This window comes from Corvus cornix, chromosome 13 (genome assembly GCF_000738735.6).
Source record: "Corvus cornix cornix isolate S_Up_H32 chromosome 13, ASM73873v5, whole genome shotgun sequence".
NCBI lineage: Eukaryota > Metazoa > Chordata > Aves > Passeriformes > Corvidae > Corvus > Corvus cornix.
The window spans coordinates 9,646,439-9,671,770 of record NC_046343.1 but is presented as its reverse complement, the minus strand read 5'-3'; the positions used below and the strand labels follow the sequence as shown (position 1 = coordinate 9,671,770).

The 25,332-nt window shown below is 41.3% G+C and overlaps 1 protein-coding gene and 2 long non-coding RNA genes across 8 annotated transcripts in view; 2 read left to right on the top strand and 1 right to left on the bottom strand.

Moving 5' to 3' along the window:
* The first annotated feature begins 859 nt into the window (after nt 1-859).
* On the top strand, nt 860-15,280 carry LOC109144612. Its single transcript, XR_002045485.3, has 3 exons — nt 860-1,022; nt 7,581-7,657; nt 13,542-15,280. It is a non-coding gene; the product is annotated as an uncharacterized LOC109144612 (long non-coding RNA).
* An 85-nt stretch (nt 15,281-15,365) lies between these two features.
* The window catches only part of LOC104689626 (core histone macro-H2A.1), a 43,790-nt gene continuing 33,823 nt past the window's right edge, over nt 15,366-25,332 (bottom strand). For all 6 annotated transcript variants that reach the window (XR_005603037.1, XM_039559419.1, XM_039559421.1 and 3 more), the window contains 3 exons: nt 23,302-23,391; nt 20,068-20,242; nt 15,366-16,096 (listed from right to left, as the gene is read on the bottom strand). Coding sequence is in view for 5 of the 6 variants with exons in the window: in XM_039559419.1 (XP_039415353.1) it covers nt 15,931-16,096; nt 20,068-20,242; nt 23,302-23,391 (431 nt within the window). In the remaining variant the exon portion in view is untranslated. The remainder of the gene's footprint in view (nt 16,097-20,067; nt 20,243-23,301; nt 23,392-25,332) is intronic.
* On the top strand, nt 19,454-21,284 carry LOC120410716. The gene is made up of 3 exons (XR_005603038.1): nt 19,454-19,670; nt 20,427-20,536; nt 21,031-21,284. It is a non-coding gene; the product is annotated as an uncharacterized LOC120410716 (long non-coding RNA).

Here is a 25,332-nt window from a genome sequence, read left to right as displayed (position 1 = left end):
TCTGTGATGTGCAGGGAGCTGATGTAAGCTGAGACTTGAAGGGTTGATGTTGCTCAGCCAGCCAGGAGAGCCTGGTGAGTTTCCTTGTAAAAGGAATTTCTTACTATTCAGGGAGACTTGTGTTACACAAGGCTTTGAAAACAACATTTGACACAGGGTAGGGCTATCCCCTTTATGAAGTCCCCAACAGAACCCACCCACTGCCATGAGCACTGTTATTATTGCCGTTGCTTTATTTTGTGCCCTTTCAGCATCACCAGCATCTATAGAAAAGATAAAATCCCAAATACACATCTCATAACTTCACCTAATGCAAGCTCAACACATTTGGTCTTAATCTGAGTGCTTGGACTGGGATGAGTTCTGCAGGGCTGTAATAAAATAAATATTTTCCTGCACTGAGAAGGCTCAGGGAAAGGTTCCATGTCAGGTCAGCAAAGGGAGCTCTTTAACCATGTTTTGCTAGACATGGACCATATCCTCCTTTAAGAAACTGTCAGAGCTCCATAGTGGCTGGTGGATGGAATTGATTAAAGTATTCACCTCTTGCTCATTTTAAATGTTGGATTTGGTTGGTATTTGAGGAAAGTTGGGCAGTGGGTACAGCCCCAGCTTGTAGCAACAAGAATGTTTCCACCAGAAAAACAAAAATTAATAGTGAATGAGCAACTCTTGGTTGGAATTCCCTTTTCTTCCCTGCCCAAATTGGATTACTTTCAGGAACAAAGGGAACAAGCAGCCCTATTGCAGCAGACCAGGTGAGCAAGGCTGAGCTGCTTAACAAGTGGCAGTATAGGGAGAGCTCCTTCAATTGTTTTTTCAAGCAAACCTGACCCACCTGCTCTGCCATTTTAATTCAGGAACCAACGGAAATGTGATCCACAGGTGCATTATAAAAGGGAAGGCAGAGGTACTGGGAGGGAGGTTTGCCTTTTTGCTGCAGTGTGAGACAGTGCCTGAATGTTTTGTGTCATTGCACAGCTGGTGCAGAAATAGCCTGAACATCAGGAGAATTTGTTAAGGTTAGTAGTTTTCTATTCCTTTGCAGATGTGTTGTTTTTTGGTATGCCACAGATGAGCAAAAAGCCCCATCTTGCTACCAAGTCATTCAAAACCTGTTCCTAAGAGATTGTGCCTCTACTAAACCTCTTGGTATCCACACTGTTGCCTTTCTACAGCTGGGTACTGCTGCAAACTCAAGATAGTTCCCTTTCAGTTTCCTGGGAACTGATTATGAGCTCTGGAAATAAAATGTGTTTCTTTAGATGGATCTTTCTTAATCTAATTCCTTAGATTAAACTGATTTATTGAGTAACTTTCCTAAAGGTTGATACTTTTCTAGTTTGAGAAGTAATTCATCTTCAATTTACGCATGCATTTAGTTATTGAATGTTCTCTCTTTTGTACTAGACAGGAGCGTTTTTTCTCATTTCTAGACTCATACCAGCCCATGCAAAGAACTCAAAGTTTTGAACAACTTCAGAAAGAGGACTATGAGCAGAGCTGGAAATGAGTGCAGGGGTTTTGGTTCCAGGTATCTCTGACTTATTAATTATCCACTGATGTGATTCAGTCTTCAGAAAGATCAGACATACCCACCATGAGCCAACTAAGCTCAAAGCAAAGGTATTGGATGGATACCCATTTGCAGACCTAGGTCAGTAAGAAAGCCATTGTGGGGTCATAATAGAAGTGGATGGTGCTCTACACCTGGGCCTAGACGTTTTGCTACTTATTTAAATTCAGTAACTGCATTCCATGTGATCTCATACCTCTTGGAAAAACCTAATTCTCCTTGTTTAATAAAATACACACTTCAGAGACCACTTTAGGAAAAGCAAGTGGCTCTCATGGTTGGACTTAAATCACAAATGAAGACTTTTGCAGTATTTTCAGCAGAGGACGTTAAAGCAAAGATTGAATTGAATATTTATGTTTTTGTTTGCTGGCTGTCAGTGGGAGGGTGATGTATCCTATCCTTGCAGAAGTTGGTTAAGTGAAAGTATTTCTTTGTGATCATTGCCATTTATCCTTTAATTTTGGAGCAGCACTAATCCCTCTCCTTTCAGGGTGTGTCAGTACACTTACAGACTATGATAAGTTGCCCAGCATTGAAGGTTTTACAACCTTATGTGTATTTTTGAATTTTTTTTGGGACACATATAGATCATGTTAAAAACCAGAAGTCCATTGTTCAATCAATCAAGTTAATCCTGGTGCTCCTTGATAACTATAGCTATCACATTTCAGAGTGATTTTATTGGATATTACTGGGATTACTTGTAGTAGCCACTCAGTCTAGACAGGGGTTTCTATTACAGTGAACACAGACAAAAGGGTAAGAAATATTAATGCCCAACATCCATTAACCATGCAAAAACTGCATATCAGAGAGTGGATCCTGTTCACTTGGCTGGGGATCTCCTTCCCTTTTGTTTATCTCTCAGAGGGGCACTGGGTTCTTAATTAAAAGGAAATGGGTTGTCTTAATAAAGGAGTAAAAAAATAAGGAGCTGCTTGAAAAATTTACCTCTTAGAGCTAATGGAAATTAGAGATATTTTGATCAACTGTCCTAATACTGAAAGCCCTGAGTATTTTGCCCCAAAATCTGTCTTTGGGATGGCTTTCTCTTCCCACCTTTTTGTGAGATGGAAGCAGTCACAGTCATCTTGCTTAGAAACTTGGATCTCCAACAGTCCTGTGGTGAGAAGTATGATGAAATGGACCTCCATACTTCGCCAGGACTGGATAAAATTATACTGCCCGTGGTTTCTGAAACAAAGCCTTTAGAATGACAAGCACTCCAGGAATGCTGTGCCTTGAATGAATGTGATGGGGCAGTGATGTCGTTCCCACCATCTCTTGGAAGACAACTCTGCTCAATTAGGATTATTGGCTGATTAAAATTAGACCTAGTTAACAAGGCACTGAGTGAGGTAATGAAGTTTAACTCAAAAGCATTTAAAGATCTTATTTTATGCTACTCCGCATGTTCATAGAATCATAACATGTGGGCAAACATTGTATTTGCTGCCTAGACCACTTGTGTCACTGACTGTATTTTGGATAGGACATATTTCAGATTGTTGTCAAATTGCCCATCATAACATGAGCTCTACCAGGTCTTTCAGAGAATTTTGGGAGTCAGGGAAACAGTAGAAACACTCAAACACTGCTTGCATATGGCTTGCTGTCCTGCATTCATGCACCCAAAGACCATGATGTCCTTTTGTTCTTCATATCCTTTTGGGATCAAAAGTTAATTAGCCCGTTGTTGGGAAGGGTGTGGGATCATGTAGAAGCAGAAGAGTCAAAACCTTCTTTTGTTGGAGGGAGAAATGAAAAACAAATTCCCTAGTTATGTAAGAAGTTCGCAATTATTTCAAGATTCCCTTAATTCCTGGATCATGAGGTTGATTATGGACTATATAGAGACATAAATCAAGATTTCCCTGCAAGACTTTAGCTTGGTGTAGACTTGGAGAAAATGCTCTGCATGCCAGTGGCCTCAACCCCTTTTTATATCTGACAGCTGATATTGGTGTGTTTGAACACACTCTGGGGGCACTGGGGCTGTGTTAGGGTTGCTCTCACTATGTCTGTCATCCAGCTCCTGGGAGCCAGCCCTGCTCGTCCCTAATCCTCCACAGCAAATTGACCTGGGACCGGAAATCTTGTCTGTTGTTGGCAGAGCACTGCAGTGGGTTTGGTGGGTCCCAGCTGGTTTACATCCCTATTTTATAAATGGAAATGCTGCCATCATGAAGCTCCAGATATATCCAAGTAGGAATGCCTAGTTCTCTGGGTTATTTTAAGCAGCAGTTATGCTCTTGATAGAGTTATGGCTGTTACAATAGGTTACTTGCATTAAACCTGTGGAGCAGGGCAAAGCAGGTGGGTTCCCTAAGGTTTTAGACTTAGCAGTGAAAAGTTTTTCTCTGTGTATGTATTTATCTTGATCCAACAGCTACGGGTCTGCTTGCCCTGACAGATCTCCTCCCTTAAACTTTCATTTCATGGTAATAAACCATGAATTTCCAGGGTATTTCTCAATGTAATGTCAGAAAGGAGAGGGCAGCATAAATTTCTGCCCTCATTTCCAGGGAGATTATCTTCCAAGAAGAATTATTGTTATATATCTTTAAGATCACAGTATCCAACTATACATATCATTTGAGGCTGTTTCTAATAAGCATTGTCTCTAGCCTGTGGTTCGCTCTGGTTTAAATGTTCTCAACTTTTAGGTCAAATAACAGCCTAGAACAGTATTTTTAGGAAAAGATGATGCTTGGCAATGGCTGGGAATTCTGTAGCTTTTACCACCCTTCAGAGGGTTTGGGTTAATGTGTGTACTTTTCAAGAAAACAAAAAGAATACCCCCAGCCTGGGAAGGCTTTAACTGAAACACCATCCAAGCCAGCTTGCAACTTTTCCTTTGATTGTGTTCCTGATGTGAGGGTTCTTCTTTTCTGAATATAACTGGACTTTCTGAATTTCTGATTGCTTATTTTCTTTTCTTCTTTTTTCCTACTTTCCTCTGGTGCTTTCCCAAGTACCACTCAGGTTCTTGCAAGCTGAGCAATCAATGGTACTGCACCAATGTCATTAATTTTGGATCAAATATTTTTCTTTAAAGTTTGTCAGGGATGTGAACATTTTGGAAGTTAGACTATGAAGGAGGGAGTTGTCCATGGCAAAGGCTGGTTGGTGCTGTTTCATCAGCCGTCTGGCTGGGAGATCCTGATTGTCCTCCTCGTGACAGGTTTTGGATGACTATTGAAAATGTAGATGTTTAAATGATAATTGATAACATTACTCATCTCAGTGATTTTCTTGGCAATGCTCTTGCTTTAACATTAATTTTTAATAAAACCTGCCACTTTAAATTTCATTTTAAGCAGAAAAAAATATTTTTAAAGTTTCAGATTTGGAAGCTTTTACAGAGCCTAATAAAAATTCACTTGGGCAAAGCGCAGTAGACTATTGGTGCTGATGGTTTCTATTTAAAAAACATGTTTCTTTTGTTTGCTGCATCTTGCAGCTGCTGAGATTCTTTGTCTTGCTTCCTCTAAGTCATTCTCCTGCCATCTCCCAACCATCAGAGAGGGGGGCAAGTGCCTCCAACACTACCATTGCAGGGAACTTGATTTTCTTCTCTCTCATATGACTCGGATCTTTGTATTGGTGTGGGAATAATCTGGGCAACAACCAGGGATGCTGGGGAGAAGGAGATGCTCTCAGTAAATTGGGAGGGTCAAACACCCCACCATGCTTTATGAACTATTGTTAGGCAGCAGGATGGACAAGTGCACCAGACTTTCGTGTAGGAGAAATAGATGCCTAATCCTCACCACTGCTCTGGGACCCTCCTATCAGATAACTGAGCAAAGTACTCCCTGAAAAACTTGTTAGGACAGAGATACATGTGTTAAGCTGCATGTACATTTCTATAGAGACAGGAGTGACAGTTCTCTGGGAATCCTGCTCTGCTTTTGGATTTGGCATTCAAAGAAAAGCAACAGCAAAACCACTCATGGAGTAACACAGACTATTCCAAGAAAATAATTTAGGGGGAAAAAAATTTGCATATGAATGTACTGGGTAAAACATCTGTCTGGGGAGTCTGGGATCTGACTCATCCTACTGCCACATTCCTGGATGTCTGTTGTATCTCTAGGAAGAAGCTAGCAAATTGAAGAAAAGGAAATAAATAAAGTTAATCTCTTGCCTACCTAGTAGCTGTATCTCTTTACCAGCTTAGCACTTCTGGGCTGTGTATTCATGTAGGAACCCCAGTTGTACTTCTTTTTATGTGTATTGACTTAGTGAAGTGCAAACATGTTAAAAAGTTCACTTTCTCCTTTATACGAGTCTATAAAAAAGCTCTTAAAATGGAGTCATAGTGTTTCAATGAGACAAATGAATGATCAGCTGAGACCCAACAGTCCTTTCCGATGGATTAGGTGCTTGTGTGAGAAATTCTACGATGCTAATCAGCCTGGAGAATTTTCATGCCTCCAGCACTATGTAATGACACAAAATATTGCGATGCCTCTAAGCCAAGCTATAATGGGATAGGCAAGATGCAGTAATAGGTATCACTCCTGATATTTGATTCCAGCTAGAACAAGACTTTCAGAAGTCTCTAGGCAGCACAGATTTCTTGTGCATTTATGGACATTGGGGTAAAACTAAACATATCCACACTAGCCTGGAATTTTTTCTAACAGCTATTTGGATACAGTAATGTACAGAAATAATTATAAACACATGTACAAGTAGATCAGTGTGATTTCAGTGCCTGCTTTTAGGAGGAATCACATATTAACATATTTTCTGAATTTTGCAAGTGCACTGCAAAATTGCAGCTCAATAAAGGGAAATTTATATGTTCATCTAAACTGATGACACCAGTATAAAATAAAGATATTTTCCAGTTGGGATTAGGAAGCTGTAAGACATGACAGAAGTGTTCATAATTAGACATTTCAGCACAAATTTGAATTCTCATGGAGTTGATCCAAAAACAGTTCTCCAGCAAAGCATGCATCTGTTTAAACACTTACTGTGGAAGGGATCGATCCCACTGCCAGAGCAGTAAAACACATATTTGCTGTGATAGCGTAGAAGTGGGTCACAGTTTACCAGAAGGAATCACTTACTGTACAGAGCTGTTAGACTTTATTTCTGTACATTTGGAATTTTTGAGTTATGTCCTGTCATAGCTGCAGGCGTGCAAGTGCTGTGTTTGTAATCTATGTTCGTCACTGAGAAAATAAGAAAAAAAGAGGGTATTTCCTCAGCATGAGGATGGGGAGTCCCTGGCACAGGTTGCCCAGAGAAGCTGTGGCTGCCCCATCCCTGGAAGTGTTCAAGGCCAGGCTGAACGGCTCTTGGAGGAACCTGGGATAGTGGAAGGTGTCCCTGCCCTTGGCAGGGTGTGGAATGGAATGTCTTTAAGGTTCCCTCCAACCTAAACCATTCTATGATTTTGTCTTTCTAGGCATGGTATTGTTGTTTTGAGAGATAAAGAGTAAAACTGAGGCATTTTAAAACAGCCCTCAGGATGGTTTGCTCTCTACAGGTTTCACTGAGCATCAAAGGATGCACCTGAGTTGGTGCTGAAATGGTTAATTAATAACATAGGGCTGCGAAATCAGCTTTCTGCCTGGCACAAGTGCTTCAGGAATCCTGCCAGGAGCCAGTAGCTGAAAGCCTGACTAAAACCACTATTAAATGCCTGGAGTCTTAAATGATTTGTGGTTTGTCAAGGTGACACTTGTGGTGTTCAAGGAAATGCAACCTGAGAGATATCTCTGCTATTTACAGAAATGTGTAAGCAATGCAGCTTGTGAGTGTTTATGTTGTCATTACAAGAACAAAATGTTATCTGCATAATTACAAAGTTATATTCTGATAGGGATTCTTATTTAAGCCTGTTACGTGCTCCAGCAAAGCAGAAAATCCCTTCCTGAGCACCGTTAATAATGGAGCATTAAGAATACACTTACATGTTTTCTTTTCTTGCTTTATATACATCTATTTATTTTTTAAACAACTGTTTTCTGGTGCTTTCTAGGATTTCTTTCCCAGGTGCTGGAGAGAGCATTTTCCTGGAGCTGGCTACAAGAAAGAATGTCTGTACAGCCATATCTGGTAATATTCCCTGTGCCTTACTGCGACTAGCCCTTTCCCTCCACAGTCTGCAGCAGGGCCTGGGACAGGGAAGTTAGGTGGGCAATGGAGTGGGCAAGGTTTGTCAACTCTGAGGAAAGTGCACGGCCTAGGAGGGACTGATAATGTTCATGGATTTCCTTCTGTAAAGATTAAACTGAACTTCATATGCAAAAAGTCATAATATTTAGTGGTGGGCTTGGCAGTGTTAGGTTAATGGTTGGACTTGACCATCTTGCATTTTTTTTTTTTTTAAACCTAAAAGATTCTGTGGCTCTATATGATGCCAGAGGACTAAAATATCTCTTATTCTCCCCCTGCCAATCTTATTAGCAGAATTCAGTGAAGTGAATGTGCTCTCTGGGATGCCCCAAGCATGAACTCACATTTGGGCAGTACCTCCAGGATGGAGGGCACTGGGAATCCTTCTTGGGGGCTGTGGGGGCTTTTCAGGATGTGCTGTTATGCAGGGTCATTGTAGCTGTTGGGGAGTGGTTTCTCAGGAGGCTCCACCAGCCATTTCTGATGGGCCAGCCACCTGAGCTTGCTGAGCCAGCCCTGGCCTCTCAAGACCTGGGGAATAAAGGTGCTTCATCATCCTGTACAGTCCTGTGATGAGTTTGGGAAATTTTAGATAGTGTTCTTTGAAAGCAAAAGGGAAAGAAAGGAGGGGGAACCCCACAAAGGGAAGCAGGTGAGAAGGAAGGCAGGAGGAAGGGCAGATAAGGTAACTCCTGGCAGTTAAGCCTTCCTGGGCACAGCCCTGCTCCTTGGGCAGAACCTGCCTGGCTGCTCCTTCCACTGGTCTTGCTTGTGCACAACAGGACAAACAGCCAATGATAATAAAAAAAGGCCACTATCAATCAGGCTTTGCTTGTTGAGTCACTGGGAATTTGCATCTGGAAAGGCTGAGGAACCTCCTCCATTTAGTGCTGTCTCCAGCTGAGAGATGATGGTTGGACAGTGAACAGGGCAGCCCTCGCTGGTTTCCTACAGGGATTCCCACACTGCAGCGTCCTGTAGTGGGAGGATGGCTCAGCAGGATAACCCAGACCTACTTACTCCATGCAGTTTCCTGCAGTGCTCTGTGGATGTATCTCCCAGTGACGTGGGAAATGAGCTGGTCTTGCCAGTTCTGTTAAGGCACAGCAGTAAATTAAGCAGTGGTAAAAGAATGCAGGACCCCTTTCCTGGGTACTTGCAGGACTGGAAGTGTAACACCAGTGTTAGTGGCTTTATCATGGACACGTGCACACTTGGATTCCAGGCCAGGGGCTACACTGAGCAAACATTTAGTGTGATGGGAGGAGGGAAAACATCTATTTTCTTGTGCCAGTACAAAGGATGACTAATTACACCAGGAACAGCTGCAGTGCACTTGAAACTATAGAAGACCAGCTGATCCCTACCATGCTTGCCCAGCCAACTGGCAGCACCTGAGCCCTGCCAGGTAAAAACCAGGCTCTGTGCTTTGTCCAAGTCATTAGAGCTCCACTTGGAGAGAAGTGAGCAAGGAACAAGCTTTGCTTCACTGCTTAATGTTGCTCAAAGGGGAAAAAAAATTACCTGGAATAAATATTTCAGTCCGAAGTAATATTTACTTGGGTGCTTAAACTTTGTAAAATGCCCTGAAGGTCACAAGATATTTATTCTGATGTGTATTTCTCTTTAAGAAGGTGCTTGTAAGTACTACTGCAACATATGTGTGATGAGGGGTTGCCATGGCAAACAGGTTTTGGCACTATTTAAGAGAGCATTTTATTGCACAGCAGAATAAATAAGCATGTTAAAGCCACATACAGTAACTTGTTGGCACATACATTAATGCTCCCAAGGGCTGCAATAACTTAAGCACCCTCCCTTTAAACATTTTTCAGTGTTTTTCCTTTCTTATTGACTACATGCATTTAGTATTAGGGCTAGGAATGTCCCATTTCCATCCTCTTTTGAAGTGACTAATTGAGGCAAAAAAAGAGGACTGTCTAGTAAATCATAAAGGGGCATTGTGCACAGACAAGAGGGGCAATTTTCCCATTCCTAACATACATGAGGATAAGCCAGCGTGAGACCTGTCTGTGTGCTAAATCCTGACTTGCTCCCTCTAGACATAGGAGTAGATTGGCCTATTTATATTTCTGATGGAGCCTGAATAATCAGGAATAGTTTCACACTGTTCTCTGCAGTTTCTGTCTTGCTCTGTTGTGCCAACCCAGTCTTCTCCCACATCACAGCAGCAAACTCATTACTTTGGCTTTACTAATTTTATGAACCACCTGCTCTGTTCCCAGTTTGGCTCCCAGTTCACACCAGTGAGTCCCAGCACTGGAAACACTCCCAGTGTTGAGGAAGTGCTGCAGGGAGGCAAGAGGCAAATCTGTGCCTGTGAGAGGGCTCAGGTTTGTGGAGCTCTTAAAGGTGAGCATAAATTACATTTATAATGAAAGCTCTGGTTTAAGAAGAGTTATTAGTGTATTAGTCCGGGCTTTATTAGCGCGGAGGTTTCAGAGCCATGTGGGAGGTGTGACACTGGCTCCCTCTTCTGTGGGAACCGGTAACTTTTCTGGGTTGGAGAACTTTGAAGCTGCCGAAAGCAGGTGAAGCTCACAAAACCTCCCCCATCCCTCCTGCCTCAGGACATTGGTATAAATCACGTTATTGTAGATGTGCTCAGATAACGCCCAGTTGTGAGGCAGGGGCAAGGCTGCCTCCTCCCCTAGGGAGGGAAGGATGGCCAGGGTATTCAGCTGGAGCTGCTGGTAATTGTGTCTTGTTTAAAACTGAGGGATTGGTGAGTGTGATGGACCCAATTCTCCTTAGTTTATTGGGGAAGAGTGACAGAAATTACATCTCACCCTAAAAGGAGAGTGCAGGCAGTGTTGACTCCCATTATAGTCAGAGGAAAAATCTGGTTTACATATTCCCTATAGTTTTAGGATGAAAGCTGTGACATATTTTACTCTTGGAACCCTTTTTGTCTCCTGCCTCATCACCAGGATTACCTCACACTCTTCAGTAAGGCTTGGACTGATCATCAGAGCTTCTTGTTTCTCAAGACCGGGATGGATGGGGCTCTGAACAACCTGGTTTAGTGGAAGGTGTCCCTGCCCATGCCAGGGGGTTGGAACCAGGGGATCTTTCCGGTTGCTTCCAACCCAAACCATTCTGTGATTCTCTTCTATCATTCTAAACTTCCCTGTACACTCAGCAATCGCTGAAGCGTTCTCAGGCCTCAGGAAACAGGGGAGGGGAAAAAAGAGTTCATTATTTTATGAAAGGTACATGTTTGTAATATCGCATACTGATGGGTTCATTATGAATTACAATTTGCCGAATAGGAGGATTCCTGTGGGAGGGACAGTGCACGGAGAAAAAGGAAAGGCAAAGGGAAGGAGGTAATTTTTATGCCTGTAAAGGTGTCTCTGGGGCATAACCAGAGTGGAAGATGTACCACTTCCTTCCAGCTGTTTGGATTTGTTTGCAATTAAAGCCTAGTGGAGCTGTCAGGGGCTGTTGACAAATATATTATAACCAACTTAGGTTAAGCGAGTTAGTTAAAATTAATCCATCCCTTCACAATACTCCTGTTTCGCTTCAGAAGAATGTGCCAGGAGGAATGAGTTACAATCCTGACCATGTTGGGAGAACCTCCTCAAGGTGGAAATTTGCAAATAGGGCTACTGTAGTATGTAATGAGAAGCTGCAGGGCTTTCAATTATCCCACATAGTCTGTCTCTTTGCAACTTGACTGACAGCTAATTATGCTGGTGCCATTTTTTTGGCAGTGGAATTTAATCTCCCAGATGGAAAGCAAATCAATCTGCCCATTGCTGCAGCTGAGGCATACTTTGGCTCAACTTTAATTTATTCTCCTAAGCCTAAGAAGGTTAGTCATTTCAAGGTACAAAAATATCAAATTTCTTCCGTTAACCAGGCTGGTGAAAAAGTGGGGAAGAGTTGGGATTTTATGGGCTGTGCTGGGAAACGTTGTCGCTCCTTCCTTTCTATTAGTAAACAGCAGTATCATCTCCCCTTGATTCCTGGCCGTGGAATCTAACAAGGAAGAAGCATTTACGAGCAGGTCGCTAGTGATAATGGTTAAACATGAGTTGTGGAGGCATTAAGTGGGATTCTACGGAGGAGTGAACTAAATCTCTGAAGAACTTGACACAAAAAAGAATCGGTGGCAATTTTCAAGCACTTTAGCCAGTGTGCAATAGCCTGGTTCCCTTTGGGTTTTGTGCCAGGGATATAAATACAATCCTCCTACTTACCTGCACTCTTCAGGCCTATCAATTATGTTGCTCCCTCCGAGTTGCTGTTACAACTTTAGGTATTACTATCCGCTGTAAAACCAGCACAGAGCAGAGTATGTGATGGGTTATCACAGCCTACAGACCTCATCTTTGAGTAGCCAGCACCTGCAGCTCCTGTCAATGCTGTTTCTCTGTCCAGAAACCCCAATTTTAGCTGGGATCAAGGGGAAGGGAGCTCACAAAAACTTGGTGCTAATGAACGCTGGAAAATCGGAGCCTTATTTTTCTGTAAACTTTTGTCTCTCTGGTTGTTTCAGCCTGACTATGGTTCTGATGTCTTGTCTGTGTGTTACTATTTTCCCTTTTGGGATGCTTTTTCTGAATTCTCTGGAGGTGTTTAAGGCCAGGTTGGGCTGGGCTCTGAGCAACGGGGTCTAGTGCAAGGTGTCCCTGCCCAGGGCAGGGAGTCGGAAAGAGATGGTCTTTAAGGTCCCTCTGACCCAAACCATTCTAGGACTCTGATTCTACTCTGGTTTTTGGAGAGTTTACACAAATAGGAAGGTTCCAGATTCCCCTTCTTACTGAAAAAAGCATTTCTAAAAGTACTTTGCTCAGACCTAATGACTCCAGTTCCAGTTTTCCTCACATTTTTACAAAACCACAGCCATTTCAGTGACTCTTCCTTAGTACACTTGGTGGCTGAAGGATTACACCGTCTCCTATCTAGCTACTTACACGTATCTTTTTGTATTTTCATGTTATCTGTATGATTATGTTGATACTGCTCCCAATGGACCCTTGAATTGCATTCCCCAATGGTGATAAAATCTTGTACATAGAAGCGTTTTTGGTGACAAATCTCTGGAGATGTCCTGATGTCCCACTGGTGCATTTGTTACCCTGCTGCATGCTGTGTTTCTTCAATATTATGGTAAAGAGGGTTTGAGTTATTCATCTAAGATTGTTTAATGAATGATAGATTTTTAAAAAAAATAATTAGAACAATTATTTGTTCTCAACTATGCTCTAAGTTTAAATGCTGATGATAAAATGTAGTGTCAGACCTGTAATCTCTGAGTCAAGCACACTGAAAGCAGTGCAGTCCCACCTGTTTTTTGTGTAGTTGTCTGAAAATAAGGAGCAGTGGGGTCTCCAGGCTGCAACAGGAATCAGGACAGGAAAAGCCTCTGCCATATGTCTGTACCTCCTGTCAGGGTAGTCCTTGCTCAGGCACCTGACTTCTACTGATACAAACTGAAAACGCTATTGGCCACAAAATGCTTTTAAGCTTTGAAAGTATTGAAAAAGTTGGAGAATGTCTATTTTAACTGCTGCGTTCAGGTAAAAGCCAGAATGAACTTACCAATAGAAGCTGTAAAGGTACCTCACTGAGATTTCTGAGATTTTTCCATGTGTGGTCTTCCCAAAGTGTAATTTTCATTTTTTAAAATTTTTTTTTATTTTTTCTTTTGCAAGTGGAGCTTGCACGTTTAACTCCAACAAGCAAAATGCCACAGAGATTCCCAAAGTAATGTCCTGGCCCCAGTGCATGTGTTAGCAGGAGTTTCTTGTTTTCCTTGTTATGAATGTAACCTGATATGTTACTTTTTTAGGTTCTTTAATAGGTGCCATAATCTGCTTGGGCTGCCTGAGGTCAAGCTTGTTCCGGGATCTCTGGCTCTCCTGACAGAGCCTGCTGGATTCTGGGACCTTGGAGCAGCGTTCCTTGGGCTGTGGGCGATGTGGGTGAACACGGACGGCTCCGGGCTGTTGGACGAGGAACACTGCTGTTTGTATGGAAGGAGAATATGGTGATGCCCCACATGAGACCAGCTCCAACACCACAAATGATATTGATTTTGTTTTTCCCTTACAAAAGCACCATAATCCCAGCAAATAAAATGGCACATCACAGGTGATCCCAAAGAAATCAGCCAAGCTATTTCTGGAGCCCACAGCTAAATAAAGAGATGGGATGTGAGGCCAGAAAAAGCAAGTCCATGTGATTTGAATTACAATTCAGTTTGCTTTAGGATTTTCTAGTTGAAAGACAAAAGTTGGCCCTCCCAGTCTGGTGCAGCGTAAGAGAGATCTATTAAATGCCATTGGAGGTTGTACTTTAAACTACCTAGAAAATATCTGGATAAACACTTCTGTTGACATTAAAACTTTGAATTTAAAATAAAGTGCAATTTAATACAGTAAATTCTCCACTGCAAACAGATCACGATTCTGTGATCTGAACACTCAGTGTGATGCACACTCCTGTGTCAAAAATCCCCTCCTGTGCTGGAAAAAATCAAGGCCCATTTCACTCCAAGTTAGCTGCTCATATGAGTTTTTTGATATCTTTCAATTCTTTTAGTGACATCTAGTGAAATTTGGGGAAAGTGCAAGTTCCAACTGCAGTAGCAGATGCTTCACAATTAAATGCCTGAAGTACTGCACCTTATTTCATTTACTGTCCCTTAAGCTGCTGTCTTTAAACAATGCACCAAGTGCATTTTGGCCATTAAAAATTTTAAAGTTTGAGCTGATATTCTGGTAAAACCCTTTAGCATTTGAAGCACAAATAATTTACTCTTTGCTCCTTTTAACTTTGGGTATATATTTAGAATAACCTTTATTTTATGTTTTAAATTTTGCCATCTGTTATTGGTGCTGCTGCTCCTCTACACTTAAAGGCTCCAAGTATTTCAACTTCTACACAAAATACCCCAAACTTCTGCAGGAGTTCAAGCTACACGTTTTCAATATTTGGTATTCCTGAACTTACTGAAAAATCAGATTTGGTCTGCTTGTTGCTCTGGACCAATCCAGAGTGGATATGAAATATCCTTTCATCAGCAAATGAAGTTTTCAACAGAGATGGAAAACGTATGCCTCCTACCTAGACATCAGCTAAAAACTTCAAAGGAAGAGCTGCCTCCCTCAGAGCACCATCCACATGCAACAGCTTTTAAAAGTGTAACTTCTTTTTTTCTCAAAGTAAAAACCCAAGTGGGTTCCATAAAGGTCTATGTTGGTATGGATTTCAGCTGTGCAAAGGGCAGGGTGACCACTACAAACAGGGCTCATAAATATTTGGAAAAAAATACAAAGTAGCTTTAAACAGGCTAATATTAGATGACTGGAAAGAGTTCAAAAAATGCTAGGCCTTGCTTGATCTAAAAGGCTTCAACCTCCCAAACTGAATAGGCAATTAGGGCAGATTCTGAACAGGAGGATCTGAAGCAACAACTGGGAAGTCTGGAAAAATCCCAGCTGTGAGCATCACTGAGCACACTCGCATCCAGCCAGCACGGAAGATGCCCAGCATGTCCAAACAAGCCTTCAGCTCACCAGTTCTGATCTGCTCTCATGCTGCTCAGAGCTAACTTTTCAGAACTTAGAAAATAAAGGCTTAAAGGAAAAATCAATCCAAGTACACCAAGAGCAACAGTTCAAACATTTTACTAAATCAATTCACACAGTTTCAAAATTGTAAATATAATTAAGGACAACAGGGTTTCTGTATTTTTTTTTCCTTCCAGAATCATTAAGACAATAAACAAACACAAATTAGGTTTATAGCATCTGTTCTTTTAAAAAATGAAAGGAACGCCACTCGATGTATTGATAAAGCACCACAACACAGTTACAAAATAGGGTTGGCCTGTTTCTTTCACAAGTAAAAGACTACATACTCCTAACAGCTTCCTGCTCCAATTCATACTTCATTAAAATAAAACTATAAAATCTTCTAGATTACACTAACTTCAGACAATGCCTGGTATAACAGTGCATTAACAGCAGTAATGCCAACTATCAGTGCCAACATAAAACAGTTTAGAGAGGAAAAACAAAACAAACAAAAAATTCTAAAACAAAATGACAAAAACCCCACCTTTATTCCCCTAGATGAGCAAAATTTAAAATAAGAGATGCTCTGCCTCACAATGAGTTAAGGATTTGGGGATGCTGATGGGTGGAAGAGGGGGCTGGTACTGTTGCTTTCTAGGCTTAGTTGGCATCTAGTTTGGCCATTTCCTGCACGTATATCCCTATACTCTCACTGTCGAAGAGCACGAAGTACACCGTCTTGATTGAAGAGGACATTGTTGACACAAAATAGCTGGAGATGGCTTTCAGGATCAGCTGAGCAGCTGTTTGCTTTGGGAAGCCATTTCTAGAAGGAGAGAGAAAATAAAGAAAATCAAGACTTGCTGAACCAACTTTTGATGGTTTAACCTCCCAGGGAAGGCTCTGGCTTTTTGCCGACACTCCATGGTAAATAAAGCTGCGAAGACAGTGTTTACAGTCTGAATTAGAAGCTACAAACTTGTTGATTTAGGCAAGACTTAAAATGTTCAAAGAGAAGAAAAGCGTTCTCAGAACATGAATACAGATTCTACATACATTGATGGGTTGAAGCTTATGATACCTGATGGGTCAATTATTCTCATTTAACAGGTAAGCAAACCAAGAGCCTTCTGCGTTCTGGAAAGCAGCGTGTGTGTTGGAGCTGTGAAGTTAAACGTGTCCTGAAAGCAAAGCAACTGTTAAAGTAAAAAGGGACAGAGAACTTGATATAGAATATGAAACATGAAAAGACCCAAAATACAAAATGGTCTTACCACTACTAATGGTTACTAAGCATAGGATTTTACAGGACCTAACCTGACAACCTTTCTTGCAAACTTCTTCACATTTTTATCTAGGAATCCTTGTCTGAAAGATTAATCTAATCTTAAAACAAGTCAAGCACAAGTAGAACGGTCTGAACAAAGCTATGACCTGAACTGTGAATTTTATAGGTCATGGCAAACTCCTGGAATTACACCTGGTAACTGCCTGGAATGTGGCCTGATTTTTGTTGCTGTGTTACTCCTGAAGTAATGCTACTCACCCAGACCATGAGTTTGCCCTGACAAAGTCTGAGCCCTCCCCCAGTCTCAGTGACATGCACTCTGTAGTCAGTCAGTCTGAAGGTGATGGGACACGACCACTCTGCTGAATCAGAATCTGAAAGAGCCTGTTTAACATCACCTGGCTCCTTGACATGCACTAACAGATATCTGACAGTTAATAGTCCCCATTGTAAAGTGTGTACTATTAATACTACAGATAATTTACAGATTACACAGAGGGATGAGTTTCTCAGCATTTCCCAAGCAGTTCAAAGAAGCTGGGCTAAATTCACTTCTGGCTCTAACAGGTGAACATTTCTCAGCACTTGCTTACTGAAGCACCACACTGGTAGTAAAATGCTGTTGTAATCTCCCTCTTCTTCTGTGCGGCAACACACCAATGTGAAGGGCAACTGCCTGTGTCATGGCCCACTTGCTGCATATTGCCTTACCAAAAAACATTCTCACAGAGCAATTCTGTGTCAGTCCTGCCTGTAATGCGATATTATACATGCTCTCTTGAAGATAATGTTTGTGGTATTTCAAATATGATGGCAAGAAATAGCTTACACTGTTTTTTCTTTTCTAAAAATGCCCGGTTTTTTTCTTCTATTGAAGAAGGAAAAAAAAAAGGAAAAAGCATTGTGAGAAAAGCTTGTACTCTTCTAAACCCAAATGAGCTGGTCAGGGATAATCAGTTTTGTGATAAGTTAATCAACTAAGAGCAGTTTTGACACAGGAGCTACTTAGGAGTCAGCAGCTTCCACACCTGAGCACTTGCAGGCTACTTATGAATGCTGCATCCTGGCATACATTGAAGAGATCTTTCAGGAATTTTGCTCCTGAACTGTCATGCAGAGCAGCATCCATATGTGGATATACACTCTTTCTGAATTGTTCTCAGGGGCCTCTGAAGTCACACAACTTCCGAGTGTTCTGGCAGGGTGGTCACACCAAGGCACATGAAAGAAGAGTGGCCTGGTGAAAGGAAGGCACGGTGCCAGGGAAGCTGATAACAATCCATTTGCTCAGGACACCTCTCCCAAGAGAAACGAAAAAGAGCAGAAAAATCAGCAGAAAGGTGCTGGCCTGATGGCCATGTGTGAGCTGCAAGAAACAGAAGCTTTATGCATTGATCTATGGGTTTGAGTTCAATTTTTGTGAAAAGGCAATTTGGGACTTTAGCCAAACCAGTGTCAATTCAGATCAAAGTCAGAGCCTCAGAATGAAATTCGTTCTCTGAGGATATTTCATGTTCAATCCCTAACTCTCCTTTCCCTTTTCCCCTGATGGCCCTACCAGAATGAACTCCAGGCTACCTCTGAACAGCACCCAAGTTGTGCTTTCCGTAAGTTGGCTGTAGCTGAGCATCTGGCCCAATGAACGCTACAAGTATGCTATTTTATTTCCCCTCGTGATTTATTTGAACTGCCCTCATGTAATCCCATTCCTCAACTATAAAAGAGAATGAAACTGTTTATATGGGTTTATTGGGTGATGTCTGCTTGACAGATGCCTGTACTAGAACAGCTGCATACATGTGGTGTCTTTGGCATTTGCTATCTTTTAAAGCTTTACTTTTTTCTTTTTTTAAAGCTTTTGACTTCATAAAAACAAGTAGAGAGTACTGTCAGAATATATTATGTTCTCTCCAAAATTAACTTATGCTTGAGTATCTCTAATTAAGGGGAAAAAAAGGAAAAATACATAACCTCATATATTACTCAAGGCCTTTTGATTCCTCTCCACTTTTTAAAAGCACCACTTCAACTGGCTTGAGTAAGAATGACATGTTATGCCAAGTGGAGAACTTGCCCCAGATCCTGCCTGTCAGTAACCTGATTTCAGAACAGAATGTGAATCCTGATGATTGTTCAGGGCTTCATCATCTTCCAATACCAATCACCTACTTCACAACAAGGGCTGGGAACTATCCAGAAAAGACAGGGCTGTGTGGAAGATAATTTACATGGTGTCACTTTTACATAACCAATTCAAGAGTCACTCTGCACTCTCTGCATTATTCTGTGGAGGAATAGAGTTTCTCCCAGAGAGCGATTCAGAGCTTCTCTGTGTACTGACCAGCCTATGACCCTGACTGCTAATTCAACAGGTTACTTTGAACCCTCTGCTCTATTTCTCTACTGTTCTGGAAAGTTTGCTCAAGTTATCTCCTTAAAATGACACCCATGCAAATTAACTTTAGCTGGAGATCTGTATGATGCAAGTTGCTTAAATTTATCATCTTAACGAAACTTTTATTTCTTGTCATTCTCCCAAAACCTTGAATACGGTTTTCTGCCCTAGCCCACAGAATATGCAAGAATTAATCTAGTGCTGCAACACAGCACAATGGGAAGAATATTCTTGCTGTACACCAGCCAACTTCTTTCATGGCAAACTCAACCCTGAACAACTGACCCTCTTAAGAGACGCAACTGTGTAATTCAGTCTAGATTTGGCCTTTGGTCTTCATACTGAGCCATTGTTGAAGGCCAGGTGTTCCCAACCTCCCTCTGCACCCCAAACCCAGGAGCCTCAGACTAAAGGTGCAGTCAGTCTGGATTGAGACTCTTAAGAACACAATCCAACTTTCAAAGGCACTGAGCACACTGTACAGAGCCAGAGGACCTGAACTTTAGACTTAGGCTTTCAAGACCTTGGCAAGGGTTTTTAAGTTGTTTTTTTTTTTTTTTTTTAATGAAATAGTCCCATGATGTAAACTGCATGGAATTCAGCTTATGGATTTTGGATGAAAGCTTGAAGTGACTCTGCAAATCCTGAGAATCAAGGCACTTTAGCTTTGCAGCTTAAACAAACACTAAGCCATGTCTTCTGGCCATCCTAAGACAGGTAAGTTTCATTACACACTAAAATCAGGCAAAAGAGGTCCCTTTTCTTCATGTTCTTTTCCACATCTCCAATTTATATAAATGAATTGATAGTCTGAAGAAAGTCTTTTAATATTCTCTTGAAAATTCGTTTTATGCTCTTTTTTTTGCATGCTTTAAGATTTGCAGGGCACTATAAGATCTGCCAAAACTGAACTGGTGTTCAGGAAAACACTGCAGGCTTCATGCACTGCCTGAACAAACTTAGAAGAAACACTTCTTTTAGGGAACTGATTTAAACAAAGGAGAAAAAAACCAGCATTGTAGCAATGTGTTTTATACATGGGAAGGGACTGGAACAACAGATGGCACTTAGAGAATGTGACCTATCTGGCATCAGGTTTGCCTGACAGCCTTACCTGCCACTGCCAATGGAAGGAAACGCGATTGATTTCAGCTTCTTTTCATCAGCCAGAGCCAAGCAGTTCTTCACTGTCTTTTCCAGCAGCTCCTCACATTTGTCTGAGCCCCAACCTGGGCTATTACAGTGGATCACAAATTTTGCAGGCAGTCCATGGCCAGCACTGACAACAGCTAGGAAGAATTGAAAACGAAACATAATTACTTTCCTCTCCTTAGGATTAAAGGAGTGTACATGTGATTAAAATAGCAAACAATCAACAGACGTTCCTTTAGCCCCAGTGAATGTTTTAGATTACAAATCACATAGCCTTAAAATATAACATGATTACAGAGACTTTGTATTTCCCATTTGCAGCTGCATTTTGCTGTGATAATTTATAAATCATAGTGAAGATTGAGCTTATTCGGGAGAGAGCAAGAATTCATGGCTGACATCAAAGGAAGCACATTTATACTGAGGACTGGGTAAGGAGAAGGGCAGTATCTGTTAGAACCCAAACCCAGACAAGGGATGATCGTGCTTTGGTTGGGTTTACTACAGAGCTACAGTAAATATCAGGATGCTGGACAGGCACAAGGAGCTACGACTCCAGTGACCTTCAGCTACTCCTGCTAAATGTACAGTGTTCAGCTGGCTTCTGATCATATGCCAGCCCAAACTGGAGCAGTTCAGAGGTACTAGTGCTCTGCAAACCCCTAAGGAAGGATGGAAAAGAGGTGAATTAAGATTCTGGCTTTATTTCGAGCTTTGTCTCTGAATAACTATAATGAAGATGTTTTGTGTGATTTCAAGACTTTGGGCCTGGCCTTATTTTAGCTTTTTTGTGTATGGGTCATCCAAGATCACTTGAACAATGCTGGGCTTAGTTTCTCTCTTTCATCACATTCTTGACAGAGGGGTGGAGAGGATGCATTTACAGATTTGCAATGTTTGATTCACACTGTTTGTGTAACAACAGGCCAGGCCTTGTATGTACAAAGAAATGAGGAATTTTTAATCCTATCTTATCACCACAATACTACCATGGACATCTGGGGACTAAGAAGATGCAGCAGACCCTGCCTACAAACTGCTGACAGGCAGGAATTCTCCAGATGAGAGGCCTCCTTCTCTGTAGGAGAACACGTTCTGGGTTCACCACTTCCCATCACAGAGCAACAACAGACTGTGCTCTGCCTGCCAGAAACCTGGGTAAGAGGATCTCTGTCATTTCCGAACTCACTGGGCTGTGGTTGCAAACAAAAAGTTGTAACTTTGGTTTGTCAAAAAAAAAAACAAGGTGGGGGGAAGCAAACCACCCTATCACAAGCTGAGAGAAGAAAAACATCTATCTGAAATCTCACAAGAACATACAGTGAACCTTCACAAAGAATCAGCCCCTAAAATACCCCACAAATTGTAGGTATTAAATGGCAGCTTATGTCTTCACAAAACCATATTAAAAATACCAGTAAGTTTTTAAAAAAATTAAAAAATCAGGTTTGCAAAGGTGCTTAGAGGTCTGAAATCCTCTATTCCATTCTGGAATGTTTATGAGGCATTTTGCTGTTTAAGTATAGTAGAAATAACTCTTGGCACATGATCATCACATATGGATACTATCCTGTGGCTGCTGCAGGAAAGAGAAAATACTCTTTGTCATATGGATCCTGACCAGGGGTTAACCAGAACATTTTGAAGGACAATGGCAGCACAAGCATTTATGTTCTTATGGGTTTGCAGAGTCCCAACATGTTGAATAGCCTCAGTGTTAGGCAATGCTAATTTGTCATAATGTGCAACTAAAATGTTGGCAGATTCAGAATACATCATAAATCCAAGAAAAATCTATTAAAAACAGCTGACATATCTCTAGTCAGATGTGAAATGTGGATATCATCTTCACCCTGAAAGAATAAAATACTGTATTGATACACATGACCAACTTTAATATTTCTCAGGGAGTGTTTTCTAGGGTAGTCATTAATTAACTCATTAGGATTCTGATGAGGACAACTGTTCATTACCAAGAGCAGCTGTCCCTTACTTCAAATGCAAATGCACTGAAATGGGAAGTAAGAAAGAGAAAACCAACTAGGGACTTATTCTGTGCTAGTCACATTCCAGGTAAGCATCATGTTTATGGGTAGATTAAAGGGATGCCCACAAAATTGAGAAATCTGAAAACTAGGTATCTGTAGGACAAAAATGGATGCATCGGTTCTGCTCTAGAGTCCTCCAGTAAGTCCCTAGCAGCCAGTTTCTCCCAGTGCAATGCAGAGCTGCCCTGGGTAAGACTGCCAAGCAACCCCCAGATCTGAGGGGTGCACTGACAGCTGGGAAAAAGAAACTTTTCAACTTGCCACCTATTTGAAGCAGTTTGGTCTGGGCTAGTAAGCAATCTTGTACAGAAGTTAGTAAAAAGAAAAAAGTGAGTAATTGATTCTGCATATTTTTGCAGAAAAAAATTCCAAGAAAAACTTACTAAAATTTTTAAAAAGCAAGGGAGAAACCCCGAAGTATTAAGCTCCAGAAGTAAACAGTTGTAATTTTTCCTGTCAGAGCTGAATTCTTACATCTCCCCTTCGGCTGTAGTTAGGATTCGTTTACAAAACTCTGCACACTGTATTTATTTTTATAGCATAAACACAGATGGCAGAATCAGCCTTCTATATGAACAACATGGATCAGCAATTTCACAGATGGTGTAAAATTATATATTGCCATTATCAAACTTTATTACTCATATAGTAGATTTTTCCCCGATATTACATAAATTTTGATAACTAGGCATCAAAAAGTTGTAAGCTTTTATAGCGATGATTTTGGCACTGATTAAACTAAGTACCCAAGCAGATGCTGAACTTTAAGCACATGCTTAAGTTCAGCGAAAGTCAGTGGCATTTCAGCAAAGCAGATGTTTAACAGAGTTGGACTACAAAAATAAGCATCTCATTAATTGCTTTCCTGAACTGTACCCTTAATGATCAACACTGAGTGTGTATGCACGTACCTGTGAACAGCCTGGTTTTACTGTAACACTACAGCACTGCCCATTTCCCAGGTGCTTTGGTAAAGGTTACTTAAGATGCAATGTGTGCAGTTTAACTGTGGAGAACACAAACATACAACCCTCCGGAGCTGCCTGCAGACAGCACAGCCCCAGTGCTGTTGCAGGAGGAGCTGGGCTGTGTGAGCCAAGCCCACAGCCCGCCGAGCTCTGGTCTGGGGTCCCGAAGCGCAGCCTCACCTCCGGCTATGTCCAACGGCCCGTTCTTTTTGCGGAGCTCAATGACAGCTTCCACAAACTCCTTGCCGCCTTTCTTTTCCAAAGTGCTCCCTGAACAGAGAATTGTTAGTTTACTCCTCTGATCTCAGCAGACATGTGATTCATCATTCACTTTTGTTACATCACTCTAGAGTTTTCTGCCCAAACATTTTTTGGGGACTGCAAAGTAAGATCTAAACCTTTTGGGACTTGAGAATTAGCTAGTCATTAAAAACAACAACAACAACAACAGAAAGAACAAAAAGACAACCCTAACAACCCAAAAACCTCACACTGGTATCCCTTGCTAACATTCTCAGACTCGAAGTTACTGTCAAGAACCATCTGACATGACATCCCTACCTCCTTCCTTCTCATGAGCATCTCTTAGTGTGAAGTGTTCCAGAAGAATGTGCTAGCTCAACAGTGGTTGAAGGTTTGTAATTCCTTCCCCTAGGATTCATTTCCCCTCTTCTCTTACAAATTGCTTTAAAGAGCCATTTGCCACAATAAGAATTTAAAACTCACCTGATCTTGGTCCCTGACCCCAACAGGTGGCCCCAGGAATGAAACAGTCTCGTGAGTGCAGCGGGCTGCTTTACTTGGTAACTGCCCAGCTTGTTGAGCCACCTTTAACCAAGAGGAAGAGCCTCAGAAATAAGGAGAATCTCTAAGGAACATATTCCTCCAATGAACTTCACTAACTACAACTAAGGAGCTGGACAAAGTCATTCTGGGAGGAGAAGAGCTGTGCAGTGTGTCAGGGCAACCAAAAGGTATGCTGTTTACAAAGGCAGTCCATCACTAAATGGTTTAGATCTTATTTTGCAGCTCTAGTTTTAAATATTAATATAAGAAAAAACAGCCCAAGAAAGCATTTTCCTAACTACATAAGCATCCCACATAATTTTGCACTGTGCATATTAATTATAAAGGTAGATAAGTAAAAAGCAGTGACATCATAAAGGCTCTGATTTGAGATATTGCTTTGAAAACTGATTCCAGAAATTCAGAACTAGGATCTCTAAGGATCTAGACATTTATTTGGTGACACCCCTTACTTTCACTGATGAAGAAAGAAAAAAATGCAATTTCTGATGGAAGTGCACATACTATATGCTCCAGGAAGCAGAGTCCCTCCTCCAAGATTCCGGTTACTAAATCAGGTTATAGCTCTAGGAGCTAAGAAGACTGCAAGATGCTTTTGTTTTGTTTTGCTAAATTTCTTCCAAACTGAAAAGTTGAAAACAATGCATTTGTTTTCCATTCAAAAACCGACTCTGTGACCCTATTTTGTTAGTGGGAGTTTATTGCCTCTGGGGTACAAAAGCTGAGGACAATTACAAAATATATGCCTTTTCTTTGGCTTTTTCATAACCACTTCACAACAGGGTTTGCCAAAAACTGGATTGCAAGGTCAGACTGTGTAGGTCAGAGTGTAATTTGCTCTTTGTCCTCATTTAAGCTTTTAAATATAAATACTTCAGCCAAACTCCTAAGAATTTTCTGAAACTTAAAATTACCTATCCCAGTGAAACTGAGTAGGAGGATCACCTTACAAATCTCTTAGAAAAGACAGTAATGGCTTTATTTGTAGCAGCAAGGTGTCTTAGGAGACTACTGGGAAAGGAGATGCAGAGCAGCACTGAGATGCTTGGAAGCACTCTGCCCTTCAAAGGCAGTGAATTACCAGAAAGCACAACACCCTGTGCCCTTTGCTGGGTCCATCCAGCAGATGTGGCCGACTCCAGGGTCTTATAAAAACCCCCTGACAGAGAAGGGATGGGGGGAATGAAACAGCTTTCCATTCTAGTTATATTCTTGTATATATTTCCATATAATTCCAATTTTTATTTATATATATTCCAGTTATATTCCCCATGAGTCCATGAACTCTGATCAGTCCTAAAACCCATGACATTCATAATCCTTAATTTCTCTTGTTTCAAGGGGAAACATAATTAAGCCTTGTGCAGAATCTAGGAACAGCAAAGTTCTATTAAGTAGGTCATT